The sequence below is a fragment of the Megalobrama amblycephala genome, linkage group LG24 (assembly GCF_018812025.1).
Source record: "Megalobrama amblycephala isolate DHTTF-2021 linkage group LG24, ASM1881202v1, whole genome shotgun sequence".
NCBI lineage: Eukaryota > Metazoa > Chordata > Actinopteri > Cypriniformes > Xenocyprididae > Megalobrama > Megalobrama amblycephala.
This window is the reverse complement of record NC_063067.1, coordinates 33,386,652-33,414,030: the sequence shown is the minus strand read 5'-3', so window position 1 is coordinate 33,414,030 and position 27,379 is coordinate 33,386,652. Positions and strand designations below refer to the sequence as shown.

General features: G+C 36.8%; 1 protein-coding gene across 6 annotated transcripts in view; it reads right to left on the bottom strand.

Annotated features, from left to right (window-relative positions):
* Positions 1-27,379, bottom strand: part of sulf2b (sulfatase 2b) — a 216,341-nt gene that overhangs the window by 29,447 nt on the left and 159,515 nt on the right. For all 6 annotated transcript variants that reach the window (XM_048179005.1, XM_048179009.1, XM_048179010.1 and 3 more), the window contains 6 exons: positions 25,726-25,978; positions 22,844-23,083; positions 17,621-17,772; positions 17,032-17,201; positions 3,311-3,461; positions 2,351-2,526 (listed from right to left, as the gene is read on the bottom strand). In XM_048179005.1, coding sequence (XP_048034962.1) covers positions 2,351-2,526; positions 3,311-3,461; positions 17,032-17,201; positions 17,621-17,772; positions 22,844-23,083; positions 25,726-25,900 — 1,064 coding nt within the window. In that variant the 5' untranslated portion in view covers positions 25,901-25,978. The remainder of the gene's footprint in view (positions 1-2,350; positions 2,527-3,310; positions 3,462-17,031; positions 17,202-17,620; positions 17,773-22,843; positions 23,084-25,725; positions 25,979-27,379) is intronic.

Here is a 27,379-nt window from a genome sequence, read left to right as displayed (position 1 = left end):
TGACCATTTCAAATTCTGTGAAGTCATTGGAATGAAGCTCAGTGGCGATTAATCCAATCATATCCGCTTAAAGTTTTCAAAAAGTAAATTAGGCCTCATCTCTCTCTGATTTTATTGCCTAAAGGCTCATCTGATGTTGAACTAAGCCCAGCTGTGCCTCTCTCACCCGGAGTCTCTTGCCAAACACTTTATCCTCTTTTCTGCCTTTCTTTCACAGTAAAAAAGTCTTGTGGTCTTCACATGAGTGGACTTTACTGCTGTTAATCAGCTTTTCTGAGAAAGAGAGAAGCCAGATCACACAGCAGTGGTAAACAAGACTACTGACTAATGATATTAAACATTGGCGAAAGAAAGAGAGAGCGAGTTTTCTACATTTAAAAAAAAAGTCCTTGTGGATGCAGGTTCAAATATGGCCTGCAACATGTGCTGATCTCATTCCCCCCTCTCTTTATGTGGCAGGACATTGGAAAGTCATTAAAAGCCCATAAATCAAGAAACACAGAGTTCAGACCTCATAAAAGAGTAACATTAGCCTCTGTACAAAAAACATTAAACAAAGAGCAATTGCTATGGACATAAATAATATATTAAATTATATATTATTTGCATAAATTAGTGCATAGTGCAATGAAAGTAAGCTAACTGTGTAAACATCATTAAGACCAAGCAAAAGTGTTTGCAAACATTTCAGCAAATCAGTCAGGACACTATAAAAAAAAAAAAAAAAAATTCTCGAATCTGATTGGCTGAGAGGTCTTTCCAGCCATGCAATATTCTACCAGTATCTCCACAGGAACCTTTCACCGTTTGAATCGCTTCGCTTTCAGCATTCTCACAGCGAGTGTCATGGCGGATGAGCAAACCCACCATATTTTTATACTGTTATTTTGTAACGGAATATAGTTTTAAGAGATCTTTTGGCGAGAATATAGTTGTTCAGACCTCAGATATGCGATATGTAAACATAGCGCCAATTTGAATATTTGTTTAGTCGCTTTCGGATATGCGAGCTCCAGGCCGTCAGTGACTGTTCAGCGCTCAAGTACCCGCAGACAGCTTCATCTCAGCCAATCTTTTGGGAATTTGCCTCTGGCTCTTATGTAGATAGTGTTCAAACATGAGGTATAATTCATTTTGGGTATATTAAACGGGCAATCTTTGGTCTTATTAATCTACTACTTGTTCCAGAGCTAATAGATTTGGATTAAGGGCTATATTAAGTTTCATAACTTTATATTTACATTGAAATTAAATCCTGTACTAACTAGAGCGCTGCTTTTGTACATTTGACTGAACTTTGCTTGTGTTTATTTCCTATTTTACTCCTTATACTGTTATAATGGCTATTGTTGTTCAATTAAATATTATTGTTCAATAAATAATATTTTATATAAATAAGCCATATTTTTTGGTATTGAGAAAGAGTGGTAGTGATTTCGACTTCAGTGAAAGTTATATTAATACGCAGTCAGTCACAAAGACTTTTATTTTGAAATGGACTGAAACAAGGATGTAGTTTTTACTTTATACAACATCTTACGAGATGCAACTGACAAAAGCATTGACTAGCGCTGTCATGGGAATGTCTTAAATATTAAAAGGATAAAGACAAAATCACTTTCCTCAGCGAACATTCAGACTGATGTTGTGATTATGACTGACCTGTTATCAGCTAGATGCAGGTAATGCACTGGCTTGGTCGATCTCTCTCTCTCTCTCTCTCATAATACTCTACATATTACAATGAGCTTCAGTGAAGCGACTCAACGTTCCTTTGTTACTAGTTCTAAAGTGATGTTTTAGAATTAGTAACAGAGGCTTGGCCTGTTAAACTGTCAACTTGAGATTTAAATCCGTGGCGGAAGGAAGTAGTTCCTCACAAAAGAGGTTTGTAAGGATACTCCATTGTTGTTTCTTATTTATTTACACACATGTGCCGTCGAACTGTTGAATAAATGCAATATCACACTCATAGCCATGCGACATTACTGTATATCAGCACGCTGTGATTACCTACGGCACTCGTGCCTACGGCTGAATCACAGCCGTGCTGATATACAGCCATATTGCACGGCTACTCGTGTGATATTGCTCATATATATTAATTTATCACCTTTATGTCTTTAGCATGTCTCTTGGAATGCACGTCCTGATTTTGCCAAGTTAAGCACCTTACCCTGGTTGTAAGCCTAAACTTGACGTAAGTTGTAAACTTGTCCCTCAAATCTGATTAGTTGATTGGAATGTTGTTCCAGGATCAACACAGATGTTGATCCAGGAACATGTTGCACATGGTGGAATCAGGTTCTGCTCACTTGGCATCATCAGATACACAAACTCAAGCACTCACATGCCTCCTGCTTCCACATTTGGGCCGCGGATGTAAAAGGGAACTCTGATGTCAAACTCGTAGGGCATGGATTTCCCCTTGACCAGTCCGAACTGACCGATGTGGTATCCGTGGTCAGCCGTGTAGATCACATACGTGTTGTCCAGCTCCCCAGTGTCCACCAACATGTTATATATCTATATTTAAACAGAAGAAACATGACAAGTGTAGAAAAAATTATAGATTATTTTGTGGTTGCAGTCATGCTAAAACTTTGGAGAAATGCAAAACAAATCCTACAAAATGACTCAATGAAAATGTATTTTCATTTTTCCTGGGAAAACTGTAAATTTACTAAACTTTTTTTTTTTTTTTTTTTAAATATTTTGTTTTGTTTTGTGAAATTCACCATTTTAATCTGTGTTCTTATTAACTTAAACATTTTTTAAAAAAAAATGCTGAATGAATTAAAGCTTAATAAAATAAAATAAAAATATTAGATGAAAAAAACATTGAAATGTTGCCTTGGCAACTAACTGAAATAAAATAAGTTGAAGTTGAAGTACTAAAATTACAAAAACTAAAACTGAAATAAAATAAATTACATTAAAGCAACATTAAAAATATGAAAAAAAAAAACATAAAACATAAAAATACTAAAACTTACAAGTAAAATTAAACATAAAAAAATATTTGACCTTCTTTGAAGTAACTTAATTTACAATGGAAACAAGATTAAAATTATTTTAGTATATTAGAATTATTCAGTACCATGGTATATATAGAACCACAGTAATGCAATCTGATACCATAAATGTACAATGTACTAAGGAATGAAAACTGGAACACTTTTCCTTCTGTGGAAATCTGGAGATGTCCGCAATTGGGAAAATATTTCATGCAGTAAGTATAAAATCCATTAAAGGGTAAGGGTAGTTCATAAATAATATATTATATTATAATTTAATCTATATCATGTACCTTCTCCACACTATCATCCACGGACAGCAGCGTTTGCAGTCTCTTGCGCTGCAGCATGTTGGTGAACTCCATGTGAATGGGCTTCATGGGGCCGGTGTAACGCATAATCCAGTGTTTGTCTGGATTAGGGGCGTAGTTATAGCTTGGCGTTCTGAATGGAGAAGAAAAGAGTCGCAGTCAGTAGACCTGCTGGAGCATGACTGAGAGAAATCGAGAGGGTTTTCAGAGCTTCTCCAGACACTGTTTGTCGACTCTGTTCTGCTTATGTTGGAGGAAAGCACACAGACAGATTTTGACAGCTGGGATGTGTCTGTGAATCTGTGAAGGTGCGTCTGAAGTGTGTATGTGTGTGTGTTTGTGTGGTCAGAATTACAAATGACAGCAATAGACTGTGCGCTCTCTCTCCAGTCTCCTCGAAAATGACACATTGCAATTTTACAGTCTCATGGTTTCTTAGGCGCTGACTGACAGACTGACACTCTGTAAATGTAATGGTTGTTCAACCATTATAGAGGGATAAAAAGAGCGAGAAGTGTTTGTAGCTCCTCCTTCTCTCTCCTGTGACAGGTGGGAGAGGCCTATTAGAAACAAACAGCACTTACACTCGACGCCTTTACAGTTGTGATTAAAAGCCCCCAGCTCTATTGTTTATAGCCATTACTTAAAGCCCTTCTACAGACAAATCAATGTGAGCATCATCGCACCGATCTGCTTGCTGCCTGGCCTTGTTTTGTGGGTGTCGTATATTTAAACTGAGAACAACTAAGTGACAACAAGGGGCGCAAGGGATGTAACTGATGGTGTATCTGTCTATTTCTGCCTGTACTGGGACCTGAAAGTAGCTCTGTTTGAAAACTAAATGTGCTTTCTACTTAGACATTTTAAGGTAACAAAACATGACATTTTAATTAAGATTTCCCTACTGATGGAATAGAGTTGGATATTTTAATTCATCTCAGTGATTTCAATCAATTTACTAAAAATATTCATACAGATTTGTTCACTGATTCGCTCATTGCCCCTTGTTATATCTGCATTTTATATTGATATATAGTTTTTCCTCTATTTTATCACCTCCCAGTTCATTCATTTCATTAACAAACATGATGGTTCATTCAGTATTGCCAAGTCTGCGGTTTTCCCGTGGAATTGGGCTACTTTAACACTCTGAGGTCGGTGGTCACACCGGCAATACCACTTTGTTTTTTTTTCTTACCAGTGCGAAAGAGACTAAAAATACTCTGGCAATTTTGGACATACAAATAAGAGTTACATATTATTAAAAACTGTGGAATGTCTTCTTTTATTTGTGTACACTCACAGTAAAAACAAAATGTTGTGCTTTTTGCAAAAAAAAAATAAATAAAACTAACATGATATGAGATCTGTCGTCTCCCTCTGAATGAAGTCCATTCTGATAGTCCTCAGAAAATGAACTTAGTGAATACTTATCACACAAACATGAGACATATATCTAAAGGAATATTGAAATGTCAGGTTTTAAATCATGTAAGACAAATAAATTGAAAACAAATATTCTCTGTTTCTGTAATCTGGTCGAAAAGAGAGAAATGTCAGTCATTCGCGAGTCAGCTCATTATCCACTCAATGTGGCCACGCCCATGGGCCGCAAGCTCTATTCAGATGCAAATTCTGAAGAGAATCACATGCAACAGAGAGTGAATGCTTGCATCAGCTCGAAAAAATGAATTAAGCTTAGTCAGATTCATGTACATCGTTTTGAGATGCGGTGAGGAATAATTCTGGAAGAATTTACCTCAGAGGAAGAGTACTTTCAATTTCATTTCGAGGATCAACTTGATCAATCTGATGATTGTGAATGGTAACTTTTATTCTTAAGTTCTTTATTCTGATATATTGTCTGTGAATATTAAATGGCAAAAAGACAGTTTAAATATGAATTCTGCATGTTCTGTGTGTCTCTGAATGACGCAGACGCCTGTTTCATTTACTACACATAACTTACATTATTGGCTATTCCTAAACTATATTGCTACACTGAGATGAGTGAAATCGACTAAAATACGTAATAAATACTGAAATAAAATGTGTTAGCAAAGTATTAAACTGCACATTAAAATCTAGGCTCTATAATAAAACAAATATAATACATAAAATGTCATAGAGGTAATATGAATGTTTAGACATTTTCTTTGGCCTGTTTTAAACAGATTGTGAAGTGTTTACTGTCAAATAGTCTAGTGCCATATCAATGAAGCTTTTGTTCACAATGAATAATGAAAATTCAGCTTTGCATCACAGAAATATATTATATTTTAAAGTATATTAAAATAGAAAATCATGTTTTCTGTTAAGAGTGGACATTATATTAACGTTAATACAATAGCTGATATGATCCTGTTATCAGCATGCTCAGAGGGTTTTTTCGTTTATCTCACAGATTTGTGAATCATAGCGAATCAGACATTGGCACACACTGGACTGCATGTATATGATACTGAGATTGCTGACCAGAAGCAGGAAAGTGTTTTCTCCTGTCGTGTGAGGAAGATCCATTTAGATCTGCTCTGATGGATAGATCTGTTTAGATCCACTCTGATGGACAACAACAACAACAACAACAAAAAAACTCCCTAAGACTTCCTAGCTCATCCATCCAGATAGCAAAATTCTCTGTTTTTACTGTTATTTATTCCTTATGTTCTATTTTTATTCTTCTTCTTTATGTAAAGCACTTTGAATTACCATTGTGTATGAAATGTGCTATACAAATAAAATTGCCTTGCAGTGCAGAAACACCAAATGCCATGTATGTGATGTTCACTTACATCTTTGAACAGGATTTATTTCCAGGTATAACTGTGAAGTCAAAATGTGTCTTTGACTCTCATTTATATAGTTAACTACATTCTGAAATAAACTACAAAAAATTTCTTTCATCATTTCATTCTTTCTTAGTTCACTCAGTCACATTCCTGACTGAATGGCTCATTATGCGGCTCATTGGGGGCAGGATCTTAACCTCCTCAGGTGTGAATCACAGCATTATTCATGAAGATTCACGCCTCTTTGCATATGGGCTTTTTTTTTCAAAAACCATGCATATATGTAATTCTCTCAAAAATACAAAAATGTACATACTTGTTGCTCACATATTATTGTAGCCTAGTTTGTGCTGAATACAGTGTAATGAGACTTTTTCATTAATATGTTTATAAGCAACTGAAAAAGCACAAATGTCAGGGCATGTCCAAACTTCACCAGGACCCCAAATCAGCCTCAGACCCCAGATGGTTAACACGAGTTGCCACGGGTTGTAGCGACCCCAAATAACATGATATTTAGCCCCTGGAATGCGAATTTTACCAGGAGAACCCTGCCAAAAACGTGGATTTTACCCAAAAAAACACACTGACCTAATACATAATCACTGTGGGTCATGTTGTGAGAAAATGGTTTATACAAAAATACATGGGTTATGATCATAATCGCAGCTCCTTTCTTTTTCATTTGCTTCCTTTCCCTCTCGTAATCCACATAACATGGGTTTCTTCAGTCAGTAGCATTCATACGCTTCACTGGTTCAAGATGGTGAACAGAATAGTTGATTATATTTTTTTTCAATACAGAAACATTTTGAGTAAATATAGTTCTAATCTGATCTGACACACCATTTCACTCAATATTTGTGTGTGCTCTATATTTAGTCTAATAAACCTATTGAGGAATTGGCTTAGCAAGATGCTAACTTCAAACTAAAGAGGAAATACCTGTAAACAGCATAAAAGTTAATAAATATTTGAATACAGAAATGTTCTGAGTAAAAATAGTTCCTATCTGATTCACAACACACTATTTCATCCAATAATTATTTGTGTGTGTGCCTATGTATTTATTAGGCTTATTAGACTATCAAAGCATTAGCAGCATGCTACTGTCAAACAAGCTGAATTGACTGCAAATTGAGTATCTGGTGTGCTTGAAGTGAGGAATCATACTTGCGTGTGCAGCGCTGCTGCCTATATAGAGCGTTCCAAATAAGTCACATGAGATTCCATCACGGTTACACTACCGCCTCATAAGGCAGCTGCCTATGAAGACAGTAAACGGCATATTTGCTTTCTCACTGGTTTCATCTTCTTTATTGGTCTACATATAATCCTTTTAATCCTCTCAAAACGCTCTTTCTCTCCCTCTCTTGTTCTTTTCCGATCATATTTTCATTATTCCCTCCATCACAGGAGTGTTAGAGATGAAACAGGTGCAGCAAGCTCACGCGGCGATGAGAACAGAGGGATTTTCCCACTGAATAATACACGCTCTCTGACTATCTGTGAGGATTTAGACAATATCTCTACAGTGGCCTTGTGCCAGTCCGAGGAGCAACGAGGGGTTAATCACATACAGCACTGTACGAGGGCAAGGAGCAGAGAAGTGCAGGACTAGCGAAAGGCCATTGTGGATGGTGGCGGGTGGTTTGCAGCAGGACTGAATGGAGAGAATGAGGGCGGTCCCTGGAATTCTTCATGGAAAATTAAAAGAGGATAGAAGAATTCTGGGGCTTTCTCCCCTGACAGCAGGCGAATGATACATGCATACGAATGCGTGTGTGGTGCGCGGCCATTTTTTATGGCTATGGGGTGAAAAAAGTGACATAATTCATTGCAATATAGGTACAATCAGACAGGTGGTGATGAAATAGAGGTGGATGGGAATCATAAAACATGCTTTTCGGAAGAGTTTGTGTGCAAAAGAGGCTAGACAAGCAAAACAGGAGCAAGGCTGTTTGCTTTTATTGGTGAAAGCGAGATGACATCAGAAAAATAATAAAAACACGTTGAATTCCAGAAACACGCTGCCTTGAGCAGTCACTTTGAAAGGATGATGGATGTTTTATTTGCGTCATAAAGGGGGCAAGTTTGCATCTTTGGTTTTTATCTACTCCAGTGGTGAATCAAACGGCTGTTAAACTATAACAGCCCTCAAACTCTTATCTCTAACTCACTCTAACACAACACTTAGTATGATTTTTAAGCTGTTTTCCTCACTGGGACCAAAAAATGTCCCATCAAGGACAAGGATTACGGATATTGCCTTCTTTGTGCGGACATTTATCTTCATAAGGTAGGGTAGGTACAGTATACCTGAACCAGACACACAAACACACACACGCATATGCATAATGTGGTTTATGGGGACTCTCCATAGGCGTAATGGTTTTTATACTGTACAAACTGTATATTCTATCCCCGTACACTACCCCTACCCCTAAACCTACCCATCACAGGAAACTGTCTGCATTTTTTGAATTAAAAAAAAAACACAGTTTATGCCTCGTTTCCATTGAGCGGTACAGTTCGGTTCAGTACAGTTCGGTACGATTCAGAAAGGTACACCCTGATCAGGCTTGCGTTTCCACCGCCAACTTGACAGGCATGATGTAGCCGGAAAGTAGTGATCGACGTCATTCTCACGCAAAGAAGAAAACGACACAGTAAACAACAATGGAGGACATATAGCAGATCTTGTTCTTGCTTCTCGGCTTGAGGCTGTCTGTCACAAGAAGACAAGCTTTGCTTGCTGCACACCAACATTCGTCGCTTTTTAGAATACCAAGTACGCAAAGTTCAGACGTCCATGCAGCAGCACCTACCAGCAAGCGTCAATAGCGGAGAAGCGGAGGAGAAAACGTAATTTAAAAACTACTTTATTGTGTCATGAAATGTAGTTTTAAAGGTTTTTCAGGTGAGAATGTGGTTGTTTAAAGCTCAAATCTGTGGTTTATTTATAAAGATAGCGCCTATTTGAAAATTTGATCTGACATTGTTGGAATTGTGAGATCCAGGCGATCACCGGGTGCTCAGTGCTAATGTACCCTACCCTACACTAAAAAATGCTGGGTTAAATATGGACAAACCCAAGGATTGGGTTGTTTTCACCCAGCAATTTTTTTCAACCAAATTTTAGCCAGCAATATATTAATTATAGTAAAAGGCATGTTTTTGCTCACCCCCAAATAGGGGCACATTTGTGGGGTATTTTAAGCTGAAACTTGACCAGAGACTTATATTACATCTTGTGAAAGAGGGCATAATAGGTGCCCTTTAACCCAACCTGCTGGGTTTGTCCATATTTAACCCAACTTGGGATGTTTTTAACCCAGCATTTTTTAGAGTGTGGTCCTTCTGACATTCGCCGCTGGCTCAGATTTCTCTGTAGTGGTTAAAAACGAGATATCATTCATCTTGTGTATAACGGCAATCTTTGGTCTCAGGAATTTATAATTTGTTCCCGGGCAAATCGTTCTGGCTGAGAACAAAGTGAAGTTTCATAACTTTATATATTTATTTAACTTTACCGTTGTACGTTTGACTGAATTGTTTGCTTGTCTTTATTTCTTATTGTATAGCTTCTCATTCTTTATACTTATACTTTTATAATGGGTTATTATTGATAATTAAAACTGACTTTTAACACAAAGTCAGTTTTGTCTTATTTCACTTTTATTATAGGCTGCATGTAGGTGACATACAGTGAGGATAATCAATGTATATATGCATATATTGCCTGAACCACACATTAATAGGTTTAAAGGTGCCCTTGATTCAAAAATTGAATTTACCTTGGTATAGTTAAATAACAAGAGTTCAGTACATGGAAAGACATACAGTGAGTCTCAAACCCCATTGTTTCCTCCTTCTCATATAAATCTCATTTGTTTAAACGACCTCCGAAGAACAGGCGAATCTCAACATAACACCGACTGTTACGTAACAGTCGGGTGTACGCCCCAATATTTGCATAATGCCAGCCCATGTTCCCAACATTATAAAAGGCATTAGACAAGGGCAGCCAGGTAACGTCTGGAGCTGCACACAGCTGAATCATCAGACTAGGTAAGCAAGAACAACAGCGAAAAATGGCAGATGGAGCAATAATAACTGACACACGATAGCATGATATTTTTACTGATATTTGTAAATTGTCTTTCTAAAAGTTTCGTTAGCATGTTGCTAATGTACTGTTAAATGAGGTTAAAGTTACCATCGTTTCTTACTGTATTCACGGAGACAAGAGCCGTCGCTATTTTCATTTTTTAAACACTTGCAGTCTGTATAATGCATAAACACAACTTCATTCTTTATAAATCTCTCCAACAGTGTAGCATTAGCCGTTAGCCACGGAGCCCAGCCTCAAATTCACTCAGAATAAAACTTTTACATCAAAATAAATACTTTACTCACATAATTCGAAGCATGCATGCAGCATGCATGACAAACATCTTGTAAAGATCCATTTGAGGGTTATATTAGCTGTGTGAACTTTGTAAATGCGCTGCAATATAGTCGACAGCTCATGTGGCAGGGAGCACGCGATTTAAGGGGGCGGCGCCAAGTGTAAATCAGTGCATTGTTAATGATGCCCCAAAATATGCAGTTAAAAAAATTTATTTAAAAAAATCTATGGGGTATTTTGAGCTGAAACTTCACAGACACATTCAGGGGACACCTTAGACTTATATTACATCTTGTGAAAGAACGTTCTTGGGCACCTTTAATATTTTTTAAATGAAAACGAAAAGAGGCAGGGTTGTGTTTTATATTTCATTTTGTTATATAGCCTACATGAAGTGAAGATAATCAATGCACACGTTGCCTGAACCACATTTGTGTGGCACCTCTTGTCATTCCCCTTGTAGCACAAGCAAGTGACGATTCTCTGTCAACCAATCAACGTTCTGCAGAGTGTAGCTCCACCCTTTTTGGTACGGTACTATTGTGCTTGGTACCCCAACGAAAGGGTCCCAAGAAAAGTGGTACGGGACGGTTCAGAATTAGGGTACCATTCACAACTTCTGACAATGGAAATGGCAAAAATTGCATACTGTACTGAACCGTACCGCTCAGTGGAAACAAACCATAGTATTTTTTTTTAAGACATTTGGTTTATGAAGACACAGGAAACCATGTTTATGTTGTAATACCCATGTTATTATACACATTTGTGTCCTCATAAACCATATATAAAAGAACACACACACAGTCTATTTGAAGAGCTTACTAATGAAAAAAACAAATATCTCTTCATCTGTTTCGGTTTTGTCCCTCATCAGGATGTATGAGAAAGCGAAAAATGCACGTTTGTGAACATTCTGTTCCTTTTACGTCTGATTTCATTCCTGACGCCTCAATATTTCAGGAAAGACAATAATATTCATTGACAGTATCTCTTTGCTCTCTCTCCCTGTCCTTTTTTTTTTTTTTTTGCTTGAATGCGAGAGAAATGGAAGCTCATGGTTGTGTGGTTTTGTGCTTAGAGACACAATGTCCTGAAAGCAAATCGAATCTGAGAGAGAGAGAGAAAGAATTTAGTACATTACAGGCTTTTTGTTTGCTCATTTGTGGTATGTTAACTAGATAATATATCTATGTGTGTGCTGCCGGGTGTGTCTACAAGTATAAACATAAACCTTTAAGCTTGTTTTATGAGTATGAAATGTGTCAGTGTGCAATCTATAAGGCAATGCAAGTATGCGTTGCATTCTTGGAGTTGCCATAAGAGTGTTACATGTGCCCTGGGTCTGTGCTCTATTCTCATTATATGGACTCCATTTCCCACAATTCCCCACCTAGGAACTAATCACACACTCACACCTGTTTCCCAGTCGCACTTTATTAGCTGCACTCAAACACACACACATGGCTGAGTATTGTTTCGGCCTTGTTTTCTGTGTATTTCTAGGTTCTGCCTAGCCTGTGTTTTTGACCCTGGGCTGATTCCTTGTATGATGATCGTTTGCTGCCTGCCTTGACCATAGCCTGTGTTTTGGATTACTCTTTTACCTTGCCCTCTTGTATCTGTTTGCTGGTGTTTGACCTCTGCCTGTACGGCTACGCTAATATTAATAAAGCCTGCACGCGGATCTCCAACTCTGTTGTCCTGCTCCATCCGTTACAAAGAGGAGCTATAGCAGACATTAGCATAACATGTCTTCTTCTATGGTCAGTTTTCTCTTTCTGTTCACCTAGTTTAGTTAACTGTTAACATGCTTATAGTGAGTTATGTAAATAATAACATATGGTTTATTGGCACTGAAATTTGAAGGTAATTTTTTTGTCCTTGAGGGATTCAGTTTGAAGAAATGCAAAAACGCACGCTAAAGTACAAGTGTGTATTTTTTTTGCCATTGCTAACGTAAGCCATTCGTATGTTCATTACCCAGAAAGTCACAACACTGGCTAAGCCTATTGCATGAGGTTGGGGAGGGGCTATCTTTTTTCTGCAAATTCATTATTATTTTTGCAATTTTGCTGTTTGCAAAGGCTAGTGGCGCAGAAATTACACTTGAACCATTCACTCTAGCAGCGCAAGTTTTTTTAAAAATATAACTAATATTTAATATTTAACTTCTATTTTAAGAATATTTTTCATGAAATCAACCCATGGCGAGAGATTTCTTGTGTACAGAGGCTGAATTTATGAGATTACCAGGTAAAACAGTAGACACTGAGAACTATAAAATAAGATTTTGAGATTACTTGGTGTACACACAGAGTGAGAATGGGGTTATAGAGGGTTAGCAAATTCAGTTACCAAAAGAAAACATCACGTGTAGACAGGATTTAACCGAGACTATGTGAGTGTGTACAAATATTCTTTTCATCATCATGTATGTATTCAGCATGTGTGTCTGTGAAGAATGGCAGTGTTTCTCTGGTACGGGGATTACAGACCTTGGGAAAAGGATAGACAGAGACAGGAGGATTTATCTGCTGGAGGGACAGAAGTGGAGAGATGAGATGAATGAAGGGAGAGAAAGAAATATTGAAAAAATGTCTGATAGCAGCTGGTGGGGAATTAGCAAGAGAGCAGGAGAAACGACAGAGAAAAACAAGTGTGTGTGTGTGTGTGTGTGTGTGTCTGTGGCTACATTACTTTTTCCATTATAACAACTCTTGAGTGACAGAAAAATCTGGGATGAGATTTCTATTATCCATGAGTTTTCATTTGGTTCTCTTCTTGTTTATTTCCACTACCACTGACCCTTTACAAGTCTTTGTCCCAAAGACCTCGATGATTTTTTTTTCTACCTAACCTCAAAAGAAACAACATTTTAGGATTTTGAATAATGTAAAACAAAGAAACATAAAAAATGTATAAATATTTCAGATTCTACATTCATGTCTAGGTTAATATAAGTAAAAAATTTGTGATATTGATCATGTGACTCTTTGTACAGTCAGTCAGACGTTCTTCTATTGAAGCTCAAGATGGTCTTTGGATCATTCCCAAATCATTCTGGAGAACATGATCATCAGGTTTTAGTGGTTCTTGCAGCTTTAATGCTGCTGCCATTAAAGGGTTAGTTCACCCAAAAATTAAATGTCTGTCATTAACTATTCACCCTCATGTCGTTCCAAACCCGTAAGACCTTTGTTAATCTTCGGAATACAAATTAAGATATTTTTGATGAAATCTGAAAAGTTTTTTATCCCCCATAGAAAGCAACGTAATTACCACATTCAAGGTCCAGAAAAGTAGTATAGACATTGTTAAAATAGTCAATGTGACTACAGTCTTCATTCTTCTACACTGTTTACATTGTAAAGACAGTGTAGGCTTCCGGATTCTATGTCAGAATGCCGACTCATTATTGGCCGGCTCCTGTGAACAGCCTAAAATTGTTGAGAAGAAATTTGTTTTTGCACACAAAAGTATTCTCGTCACTTCATAACATTAAGGTTGAACCACTGCAGTCACGTCGACTATTGTAACAATGTCTTTACTATTGCTCTGGACCTTGAATGTGGTGATTACATTGCTTTCTATGGGGGATAAAAAAAGTCCAAAATATCTTAATTTGTGTTCCGACGATGAACGAAGGTCTTACGGGTTTGGAACGACATGAGGGTGAGTCATTAATGACAGAATTTTCATTTTTGGGTGAACTAACCCTTTAAAGACTTGGACTGGACACAACAAAAAAACCCTAAACACTAAGTATGATCAATAGGGGTGTAACCGTTTCGGTTCGGTGCACGTGTGTTCCGATGTCATGAGTCGGGTTTGATTTCTTCCCTGTTTCTTTTTTTTCCTCTATCTTTATTGCCACTTACACTCAGCTGTTTGTCGTTTTCTCACCTGTTCCTTCTCTACTCTGATTTTCTTTGCTATTTCTCTCCGCTGATTTCCTGATTCTTTGCCAGATGATTATTATCCGTGTTGTGGCGTGTAACTCGGCTCTACATTGTTATCCAGATATCTTTGAGGTGTTGATTGTGTGTTCATCTCAGTCTCAGTCTTAGTACTATCCAGGTTCCAGACTTATTGCGTGTTCGTCAAACCTGGTTTCTGCACAGTCTTCCTGCCGCCAGGGATTGAGTGGATCTTCTACCACCTGTGGTACATCCAAGTCCGGGACTGAGCGACTGGGTTGCTGCGAGCCCTCCGCCAGGGCATTATCTGCTTTGTTTATTTCGAACTGTATTCCAGCTGCGAGCACCCAAGAAGTCGGTTCTCGGCAGTCTCCCTGAGTTTTTTGATTCTGAACTATTAATAAATTCTGTCTGAATTGCTTCTTCGCTTCTGGGTCATCTGCTTCACACAACAACCTAAGCATTACATTGCAACATTGTAGCCTAAGCACCATTAACCACCAATAATCGCAATAAGCTCTGCGTTTTGTTACTTTTGATAAAAAACAAAGTGCCATCCTTCAAATTTTGTCCATGCTTTGATATGGCGTGACAGATCACTGTACAGGCGCCTCAGTTCAACCGGCAGCGCAAGCGCGGAGTGCGAGTGAACGCGATCATTTCTTCCTCTTTAATACTAGTTACAGAATAAGAACGAAAGAACATCTGAAGGTATGTTGAAAGATACAGTAAAACTTACTGAAACGGTCATATATCTTGTAATCGCTCAATCAGTGTTTCAACGGCGGACAGACATAAATGAAAGCTTGTAAACAATATGTCATGTAGCATTTACCTCAGAAAAGCCATTCGGTGTCCAAAGTTCGTTAGTTCGCTAGAGAAATGAAATCTTTTGCTTAATATATGCACTGTATTAGCCTATATATTCATTATATTTTACTTAACCTTTTAGGGATGTCCTGATTAGGCTATTTAATGTATGTTTAAAGGTGCCATCGAATGAAAAATTGAATTTACCTTGGCATAGTTGAATAACAAGAGTTCAGTACATGGAAATGACATACAGTGAGTCTCAAACACCATTGTTTCCTCCTTCTTATATAAATCTCATTTGTTTAAAAGACCTCCGAAGAACAGGCGAATCTCAACATAACACCAACTGTTATGTAATAGTTGGGATCATTTATATGTACGCTCCCAATATTTGCATATGCCAGCCCACGTTCAAGGCATTAGACAAGGGCAGCCAGTATTAACGTCTGGATCTGTGCACAGCTGAATCATCAGACTAGGTAAGCAAGCAAGAACAATAGCGAAAAATGGCAGATGGAGCAATAATAACTGACATGATTCATGATTACATGATATTTTTAGTGATATTTGTAAATTGTCTTTCTAAATGTTTCGTTAGCATGTTGCTAATGTACTGTTAAATGTGGTTAAAGTTACCATTGTTTCTTACTGTATTCACGGAGACAAGATTGTCATTATTTTCATTTTTAAACACTTGCAGTCTGTATAATTCATAAACACAACTTCATTCTTTATAAATCTCTCCAACAGTGTGTAATGTTAGCTTTAGCCACGGAGCACTATCAAACTCATTCAGAATCAAATGCAAACATCCAAATAAATACTATACTCACAGAAATTGATGTATGCATGATGAACACTTTGTAAAGATCCATTTTGAGGGTTATATTAGCTGTGTGAACTTTGTGTTTGCTGTTTAAGGCAGTTGAGAGCTCGCAGGGGCGGGGGAGTGGGAGATTTAAAGGGGCCGCACGCTTAATCGGTGCATATGTAATAATGGCTCAAAATAGGCAGATAAAAATATTAATTAAAAAAAATCTATGGGATATTTTGAGCAGAAACTTCACAGACATGTTCAGGGGACACCTTAGACTTATATTACAACTTTTGAAAAAGGGTTCTAGGGCACCTTTTAAATAGATCTGTTGTGAAAACGACAAATGATAATTGGAGAATTGGAGTAAAAACATTTAGAAGTTAATGCAAAAAACGCCTTAGGTGCAGCTTACATGTTTGCATAGACCTACAATTTGTTATTTGAGTGTTGATTATTTTATCTAAAAATAAAAAGCAATAGAATTTAGGCTAATAGTTTGGTTAGTTTAGCTCAGTTGTTAACCTTTAATATTATAGTAGCATAATGTTCAAGTAAGGGCTCCCTACATAGTTTATAGCATTAACAGAGATAATTTTTTTTATCCTTAAGAAACTTTTAGTTATAATTTAATTGAATATATTTAAATACAAAAACAATTTGTTCAGTAAACTACTGTTTAATAATAAAAAAAGCAATTTTATGTTTAGTTTTCTCCCCACCTGCTGTACCAAAAACTGTACCGAACCGTGACTTCAAAACCAAGGCAAGTACTGAAACGTTTTGTGTACCGTTACACCCCTAGTAGAAATGATCCTTGCTATAGAAAGAAGTGGTGATGATAAAACAGCTCTGCATATATTCTTCTATTCATCAGTCATATTCAACATACAGTTTGAACATTAATTAATTAATGACAGAAACACTTTAAAGCAAATGGAGAGGTTTGGACTCACATGTGCTGTGAAGCATTAGGGAAAGCAGTGGTGTACTGTGGAGCTGCGTCCTCGGGGCCATGAGGGGCGGCGTGACTGATCACCATCAGGATGGGTCTGTGTGGGTAGATCTTCTTTGACATGCGGAAGTAACTGATGCTGTCATTGGTTATGAGATCTGTCAGGTAGTCCTACAGGAGATACAGAGATCTGATCATTAATCCACTGATATTTCAAATATTTTAGTATCAGTTAATCGAAAGCTTAACATACACCCACACATATACACCACTCATAAGCAAACTTTTCTGTTGCCAGGGAGATTGAATGTCAGTCACTGCAATGAATGGTATAAAACAACAGAAAAAAGGAGCTTAGATGAAGCAAAAGAGAGACTGATGAACCCTGAAAAAAGACTCTGACCTTTCAGGGAGAACTGGGAAAGAGCGGGAGAGACAGACAGGGAAGGGTCTGACTTTGTTATAAATCAGACTAACAAGACTATCAATCAAACTGGTCAAGAATGGATGAAGACATGGAAAGAAATGAATAAAGGAGATGCAATAAGAAAAGACAGGGTTCCACATCATTGAACACCTTGCACACAGACCTTTGAGTATTCAAATCCGTGTTTCTCTCGGACACCATTCCTGCACAGGGTGTAGTTGTAGAAGCGGGAATTCTTCACCATTGCGACCCACTCCCTCCAGCCCGGAGGAATGTATGTACCGTTATACTCGTTCAGATACTTCCCAAAAAACGCTGGGAAAACACAAACACAAGAGAGCATAGTTATCATTTCAGGACAATATCGCCTTGAACGTACTTCCGGTTTCCGCATTCTTCAAAACGCTTACAATGAATGTTCTACGCCTTCCCTATTCAATTTACGGAATGAAGTTTTGTTTTTTTCCGTAAGTAGAATAGAATAGGAAGGCGTAGAAAAACATTGAGTAAAGTAGAACAGAATAGAGTAAAACATTATGGTAAAGTAAAACTAGAAAAGCGTTTACAGTGAAGAACAGAACAGAATGGCACAGTGAAGCGGAAGTCCACTTTTAAATACACTTTTCCTGTAATTTACTCACTCCCATGTTCAAGGCGTCTTTCTTTCATATTCGAAAAGAAATTGTGAAAACATTATATTCTCCTTAAGTGGTCATAGCCCAACGGTTGTATTTTTTTCGAAAGCGTTCTATGACCAACGAGAAATCGTTACCGATCTCTAGATAAGACCCTTATTTCTTGTCTGGTATTGTTTAAAGCCCTTTGAAACTGCACTGAAACTGTAATTTGGACCTTCAACCATTTGGGCTCCACTGAAGTCCACTATAAGGAGAAAAATCCTGGAATGTTTTCCTCAAAAACCTTCATTTCTTTTCGACTGACGAAAGAAAGACATGAACATCTTGGATGAGTAAATTTATCAGGAAAAGTGTATTTAAAAGTGGACTAATCCTTTAAGTAGAGTAGAACAGAGTATGACAGAGTAAAGAAGAATAGAATAGAGTAAAAATAGAGTAAAATAGCATATGGTACAGTTTAGTAGAGTATGGTAGAGTTGAATAAAGTATTGTAGAACAGGATAGAATCAAACAGAGTTGAGTAGAATGTAGTAAAACAAATTAAGTAGAGCAAAGCACAGTAGAGTATGGTAGAGAAGAAGTTAGAAGAGTAGAACAGAGTAGAGTACAATAGTGTATGGTATAGTTGAGTAGAGAAGAACAGAATAGAGTACAGTATGGCTGAGCAGAGATAGGAACAACAGAGTAGAATAGAATAGAAAAAACTTTTAATTCCTAAAATACATTGCACATTTAAAATACAATGAGCATGTAGACAGAATGCAGACATGTAGATAAATAGAGGACAGGGAGCTGCGTGAAGATGAATGAATATTTGTGTTGGAAATGTTACATTAGAGGGGATGTTGGTCAGAGCCGGTCTCTCTCCTAGAGGAAGTGTGCTCTAATGGATCACTGTTACCACTAAAAGCCTGACTCGCTGCCAGGTGTGTGTGTGTGTGTGTGTGTGTGCAGGCATAACCTTCACAGCTGGTCATGCTGTTTACATGCACATAGTAGTTGTGGATAATGTTTGTGTCACAAACAGTTAACATCTTACACAATTAACAGTTAACACACACACACACACACACACACACAAAAAAAAACATCTATTACAGCCCAAAGAATTTGTTTAAAGAAAATTATCTGTTGGAGAGTGTGTTTGACAGAGTGTGTGTGTGTGTGTGTGTGTGTGTGTGTGTGTGTGTGTGTGTGTGTGTGTGTGTGTGTGTGTGTGTGTAGGTGTGTGTGTGTGTGTGTGTGTGTGTGTGTGTGTGTCCTGGGGGCCTGTCACACTGAATCTCTGGTGAAAGTGTGTGAAAATCCCAACAGACACAGCTCTGACTTATGAAACAGCTCACAAATGAATGAGAGCTCAATCTATTAAATTAATTCTACATTCATGTCGGGTTGTTATTGTTAGGAAGAGTTTATGCACCATAATGCTTTGGTGTATATTTTAGAGGTTTTCGAGGGTCAGATGGAAATCATCAAAGAGTATAAGAATAGAAAAGACTGATCTTAAAGCCACTGCTGCTACACTCTGATTTTGTCCAGTCCAACAATGGAGTATGATGTAAGATATAAAGATGTAAGATGTTCAGTCTGTTCCACTTTAGTCTATGCTACTCTAATTAGTTTATTCTACTCTAGTTTACTGTACGTAATTATACTCTAGTCTATTCTGCTTTTGTCAACTTTTCTCAAGGATGCTACTCTATTTTGTATACACTACTCAAATTTATTGTACTCTACATTATTCTATTCCTACCTGAATCTACTCTAGTCTACTCATCTCTAGGCCATTCTCCTCTAGTATACTTGACTCTACTTTATTGTACCTTTTTTTTTTTTAGTTCAGTCCACTCTGCATTAGTCAACTTTTCTCAAGTCTGTTAATCTATTCTACTATATTTTAGTTTAAACTATTCTCTAATTTATTCGTCTCTATATTACTATACTCAACTCATGACTAGGCTATTCTTCTTCACTTTAGTCTACTCTACTCAACTCTATTCTACTTCATTCTTTGCTAATCTACTTTAATCTAGTCTGCATTATTCTACTCACCTGTAGGTTATTCGCCTTTACTTTAGTCTAGTCTACCTAACTCTATTCTACCCTACTTCAGTCAATGCTACTCTACTTGAATCTAGTCTACATTATTCTACTCATTTCTAGGTAATTCTTCTTTACTTTAGTCTACTCTACTCAACTTTATTCAACCTCTTCTTTCAATGCTACTCTACTTTAATCAACTCTACATTCAAATACTCATCTCTAGGCTATTCTCATTTACTTTAGTCGAGTCTACTTAACTCTGTTCTACTTTACTTCATTCGATGCTACTCTACTGTAATCTAGTTTGCATTATTCTACTCATCTCTAGGCCAATCTCCTCTACTTTAGACTACTCTTCTCAACTCTATTCAACCTCTTCATTCTATGCTACTGTACTTTAATCTAGTCTGCATTATTCTACTCACCTGTAGGCTTTAGTCTAGTCTACCTAACTCTATTCTACTCTACTCTACTGCAGCCTATGCTACTCTACTTTAATCTAGTCTACATTATTATACTCATCTCTAGGCCAGTCTCCTCTACTGTACTTTACTCTACCTATCTCTATTCTACTCTAATTCAGTCTATGCTACACTACTTTAGTCTTCTTAACTCTGTTCTACTTCACTTCAGTCATTGCTACTCTACTGTAATCTAGTTTACATTATTTTACTTATCTCTAGGCCAATCTCCTCCACTTTAGTCTACACTTCTCAACTCTATTCAAACTCTTCAGTCTATGCTACTCTACTTTAATCTAGTCTACATTATTCTACTAATTTCAAAGTAATTCTCCTTTTCTTTAGTCTACTCTACTCAACTTTATTCAACCTCTTCATTATGTGTTACTCTACTTTAATCAACTCTACATTCAAATACTAATCTCTAGGCTATTCTCATTTACTTTAGTCTTCTTAACTCTGTTCTACTTCACTTCAGTCATTGCTACTCTACTGTAATCTAGTTTACATTATTTTACTTATCTCTAGGCCAATCTCCTCTACTTTAGTCTACACTTCTCAACTCTATTCAAACTCTTCAGTCTATGCTACTCTACTTTAATCTAGTCTACATTATTCTACTCATATCTAGGCTATTCTCCTTTACTTTAGTCTAGTCTACCTAACTCTATTCTACTTTACTTCGGCCTATGCTACTCTACTTTAATCTAGTCTACATTATTCTACACATCTCTAGGCCAATCTCATCTATTTTACTTTACCTATCTCTATTCTACTCTACTTCGGCCTATGCAACTCTACTTTAATCTAGTCTACATTATTCTACTCATCTCTAGGCCAATCTCATCTACTTTACTCTACCTAACTCTATTCTACTCTACTTCAACCTATGCTACTCTACTTTAAATAAGTCTACATTAAAATACTATTCTCTAGGCTATTCTCCTTTACTTTAATCTAGTCTACTTAACTCTGTTCTACTTTACTTTAGTCTATGTCACTCTACAGTAAGCTAGTTTGCATTATTCTACTCATCTCTAGGCCAATCTCCTCTACTTTATTTTACTCTACCTAACTCTATTCTACTTTACTTTAGTCTAGTCTACCTAACTCTATTCTACTCTACTTCAGCCTATACTACTCTACTTTAATCTAGTCTACATTACTCTACTCATCTCTAGGCCAATCTCATCTACTTTACTTTACTCTACCTAACTCTATTCTACTCTACTTCAGCCTAGGCAACTCTACTTTAATCTAGTCTACATTACTCTACTCATCTCTAGGCAAATCTCATCTACTTTACTTTACTCTACCTAACTCTATTCTACTCTACTTCAGCCTATGCTACTCTACTTTAATCAAGTATACATTAAAATACTATTCTCTAAGGCTATTCTCCTTTACTTTAATATAGTCTACTTAACTCTGTTCTACTTTACTTTATTCTATGTCACTCTACAGTAAGCTAGTTTGCATTATTCTACTCATCTCTAGGCCAATCTCCTCTACTTTATTTTACTCTACCTAACTCTACTTCTACTCTACTTTAGTCTGTGCTAATCTACTTTAATCTAGTCTACATTATTCTACTCATTACTAGGTAATTTTCCTTTACTTTAGTCTACTCACTTCTATTCAACCTCTTCATTCTATGCTACTCTAATTTAATATAGCCTACATTATTCGACTCATCTCTAGGCTATACTCCTTTAATCTAGTCTACTTAACTCTGTTCTACTTTACTTACATCTATGGCACTATATTTTAATCTAGTCTACATTATTCTATTCATCTCCAGGCCAATCTCCTGTACTTTAGTGTACCAAAAATATTTTCGACTCTACTTAATACTTAATAATGTGTAGTAAGCTACTACGCATTATTCCACTCTAGTACACTCTGTTATAGTCTACTCTGAATAGTCTATTCAACTCTATATAATTCCAGTCCACTTCATTCTACTCTACTGTTTTATTCCACACTACTCTATGCTATACTTTGTCATGTGAAAACAACATTTAAACACAACTCTACTGAATGCTACCTGGCTTCATGTGACAATACCTCTACATTCATACTCTATATGCTTTTCACTCTATTACTGTATTGTACATTACTCTGCATAGCTATACTGCACTCTACACTTCTGTATTTTACTTATATCATTATATCACGTGATAATAAAATGGCAATTTAACCAAGTAATTCTTTTCATTGTGTGTGTTTTTGTATGGTCTCCACCTGTCCTGTAGCCAGTGTTGTTGAGGTAAACTCCAAAAGTGCGCGGCTCATGTTGGGCCTGCCAGGAGGGTGAAGAGCAGTTCTCGTTGTTGGTGTAGGTGTTGTGGTTGTGGGCGTACTTCCCCGTCAACATGGAGGACCGTGACGGACAGCACATGGGCGTGGTGACAAACGCATTGGAGAAGTGCGTTCCACCTTGTTCCATGATCCGCCGGGTCTTATTCATGACCTGCATGGAGCCTGGATGAGAGAGAGAGGATCTATCATATATTACCAAAGGTGACATAAAGTCTGCTCTACTAACTGCCCTGCTTCAAAGAGAACAGGCTTCTTCTCTTTCTCTTCCTCTACAAAACACTAGACATCGGCAGGATAACGATATCAGTTATTTCATTAATTCTCTGTTTGTGACATTCCAGCCTTTAAGAGGAAATGTATTGATTGTTTGCAACATGGGAATTCATATGACACCAGTGGTGTGTGCGTGAGAATGTGTATGTTTAGAGATATACGATACAAGCTTTATATTCACAAGTCACATACTATTTATTAAAAGTTTCAATTACAGAATATACTTGTCAAAACCCCTTTGTTTTTGTTCCTTCTCAGCATTGATTTGACCTTCTCTTGTTTAAATAGATACATTTTATATTACATATTACTGTTTTTACTGTATTTTTCATCAAATAAATTGATTAGTATAACTGATGAGCCTTGGTGAGTATAAGACACTTCTTTCAAAAACATAAAAAAAAAAAATAATTGTACTAATGCCAAAGTGGTATAAACAGTAAAGATGATTTCGAATATTACATTACATAAATGCACATTCAATTCATTTTTATTAATGAATTAGTTTTAAAAATGACAACATTTATAAATAACGTCTGGGAACGAACTATAGCTAAGTAAACCCACACAACCTACACCCTGATTGGCTCAATTGATATAATCGGAGACAGGAAGTCTAGTTCGGTTTGGCCTTTTCAGACAGGATCTCCACACCTCTACAGATTCATGCAGAAAGGTCAGCACATAAAAACATACACGTGGCAAAAATCCTCGGTGAACTTTACATGCAAAGGTCAGTATGGACGGACAACACAAATCAGAGTTCACACAGACAAGTGTGCAGACAAGACGAGACATGGACATTCATCTCTCTGCCACATTCATAATTACAGATTACACAAGTGTGTGTGTGTTTTAGGTGTACCCTACATTATAGGGCACAAAATGTCCCCACAAAGACGGATATATCCGAAAATGCTTGTTCTTGAGGGGACTTTTTTTTTTGTCCCTATGTAGAAAACAGCTTACAAGTCATTCTGCGATATGTTTTGAAAATGTAAAAATGCAGAAGGTTTTCTGTGATGGGTAGGGTTAGGGGATGGAAAATACAGTATAATTTGTACAGTATAAAAATAAAACATGGAAACCCAACATGTGTGTGTGTGTGTGTGTGTGTGTGTGTGTGTGTGTGTACTTGTTTTGACTATACTTGTGAGGACCAGATGTCCTCACTTATATTGTGGAATACTTTCATAACCCACTAGTGAGGACATTGACTCACTATTTTAAAAGGCTTATAAATCAGCCAAAAAAATTTAGAGATGTGCACATTTTTCTGTGATGGGTAGGTTTAGGAGTAAGGGTTGGGTAAGGGGATATAAAATATCAATGACCTGATATAAAATCAATGGAAGTCTATGAAATCTCCTCACTAAGATAGCAATACAAACCTGTGTGTGTGTGTGTGTGTGTGTGTAAACTCGACACTGTTCACTGCTGAGAGGAGTGGGGACTTTCCTTCCTAATTAAATCACTGTCTTCCGCTATGACAAAGCCAAAGATGTCTCTTTTTCACCGCATAGAGACAGCTGCTCGTAAAATAAATGAATAAATAAATGAGCTCTCACATACACAAACTCATTCGACAGAAACAAATGCTCTTTCATCTTTAGCTCCGTCTCATACCTGAAACCTGTTTGGACTGAGAAATCTCATTTGTTAAAATCATTAGAGATGTTAAAGAAATGCTCATTTTTTGGAGCACAATTATGTGTGACTGTGAATTTTTTATTTATCTTTTAATTTTTTTTTTTTTAAAGCAGTTAGGTCAGGTTATACTTGTTAAAATGCATTGAAATTAAAAACCTAAAAGAGTAGAAATACCTACCATTCTTAAGTTTTCTCTTATGCTCACCAAGGCTATATTAATTTATTTAAAAATACAGTAAAACCAGAAATACTGTGAAATATTATTTCAATTTAAAATAACTGTTTTCTATTGTAATATATTTTAAAAAGCAATTTATTCCTGTGATCACAGCTGAATTTTCAGCATCATTATTCCAGTCTTCAGTGTCACATGATCCTTCAGAAATCATTCTAATACGCTGATTTGATGCTCAAGAAACATTTATAATTATGAATAATAATTTCAAAAGAACATATATTTGTAACATAACATCTTTACTGTCGCTTTTGATAAATTTAATGCGTCATTGCAGAATCTTTCAAGAAAAAAAATCTTGCTGACCAAACTTTTTAACAGGTATTGTATATTTAAATTATTCTGGCTTTAGAATCTGATTGGGTGAGCTCCTGTTTAAAGATATACACACACAAACATGTCAACTGAATACCACTGTATATTAATACTTTAAGCTGCATATCAAAGTTAAGCTGTAACTGTATTACTTGACTGAGGAATAGTTTAATATAATTCGTATTAACTAAAATTAATCTTGAACATTGGTGTCTTTTATTGTATTGTGGTTGGCATATAAAGTGTTTAATCATGGTTTAATGGAGTTTTAGGAAGAAAAAAATGTGAAGGCTTATCATAAAAGGTATCTGAATATTCTTTTTCCACTCACCCAATTCAATGTCCTGGTCATCGGTGAGGATGAGGATGATGTTGGGGCGGATGTTGCGCCTGTCTCGCTGGAACCGAGGTTTCAGTCTCTGATTGGACAGGAAGATGGAAGCATGAGCCACCGCCAACACAGCCAGCAGCACCAAGAGCCGGGCCGCCGGCCCCTGCGTCGCCATGGCCACAAACTATGAGCGCAACCACCGACCCTCTCAGGGCTCCCGCTCACACACTATGCTGATTTCACTTTGTGACACCTGTAGGGAAAATAAAACACAGAAATGAGGCATGAAGTTCAGTTCCAACAAATTTTATCGATTTAATTTTGTTTCAGGTTCTCAACCTTGTGGTTGTGACTGCATGCGGTTTCTCCGGAGAGATTGTATTTATGCTAAGTTTTAATGACCTTGATTGATATAGCCATAAATTAGGTCTATATATAAAACATGCAGCCTCTCTTGTGCTTAAAATATTACATGAAATGTAGGCTACAACATGACCTGGACGCAAAGGTACACTCAACATAAGGAGCCAGCTAACAAAGTGCCAAAAATGGTGAATATGCAGAATATGCCACTGATGAAACCTCCTGATACTGTTTGCTAGTACCTATTTGTGCAAAGCAGAATTCAGAGCCCTTATTTTCATTAAGACAAATTCCTGTTCCAAATTGGATATAATGATAGAAACGAGATGCACACTTTAACTTAAATGCAACACTTTGGCAGATATGATGCAAACCCCTGGACTAATTTAATAATAACTAACAAAATAATCTGACATTAGTATTCTGCTCTAAACACTGAGTGGAAATGTTCCTCTTGGTACACACTGTAACATCCATTACACCACGTTCTTCTCTGCACTCAAGCCTACAGAGGCAAATTAAAAACTTTCACACTGTACAATAAAGAACAAAAGTTTATGTACAAGTTCATTGAATGTTATGACAAGAAAGTAACTAAGTAACTACTAATCAAACCCTTTCCCCCGGTTTCACAGACAAGGCTAAAAGGGATAGTTCACTCAAAAATTAAAACTCCCCCTCAGTTTGTCCCCCCCCCCCCCCCTAAAAAAAATTATGTTATAATTTTGACTTTTTTGTTGTAATTTTGTTATAATTTGACTTTTGCAAATTTCCCGCCAGTCCTGTATAAACTACGGCATGGAATTTTTTTTCCCCTAATAGAATGTTATCGTGAGAAGGCGGAGCACGAGAACAACAGAGCTCTAATGAACACACATGTAATTATGTGTTTATTAGAGGTTGATTTCACATCAAATACTGCCAAACTGACCATACTACTTCTGAATAGGGTGTCTACTTCATAAAATGTATGAAAATATGGAATTAGATGGTTCAGATTACTCAAATAAATGGAGGCGCCCTTAAATTGTCAGATATGGAGCTTGGGTGTCATCTAGTGAAAAAGTTCAGTACTGCGCCCAAACTAAATCTTACTGAAAGCTCATTTTTGAAATATTTCAACCTAAAATGTGGAATGTTGACATTTTTGGCATTTATTGTTTTGCATTTTAAGAGTTAAACATGCGTTGTAATATATTATTATAAAATATAAACAATTATATTTTAACATTTTCAAAAACTTAAACTTCTATAACTTTTTTTTTATTTCACTTTCATATTTTTTTGAACA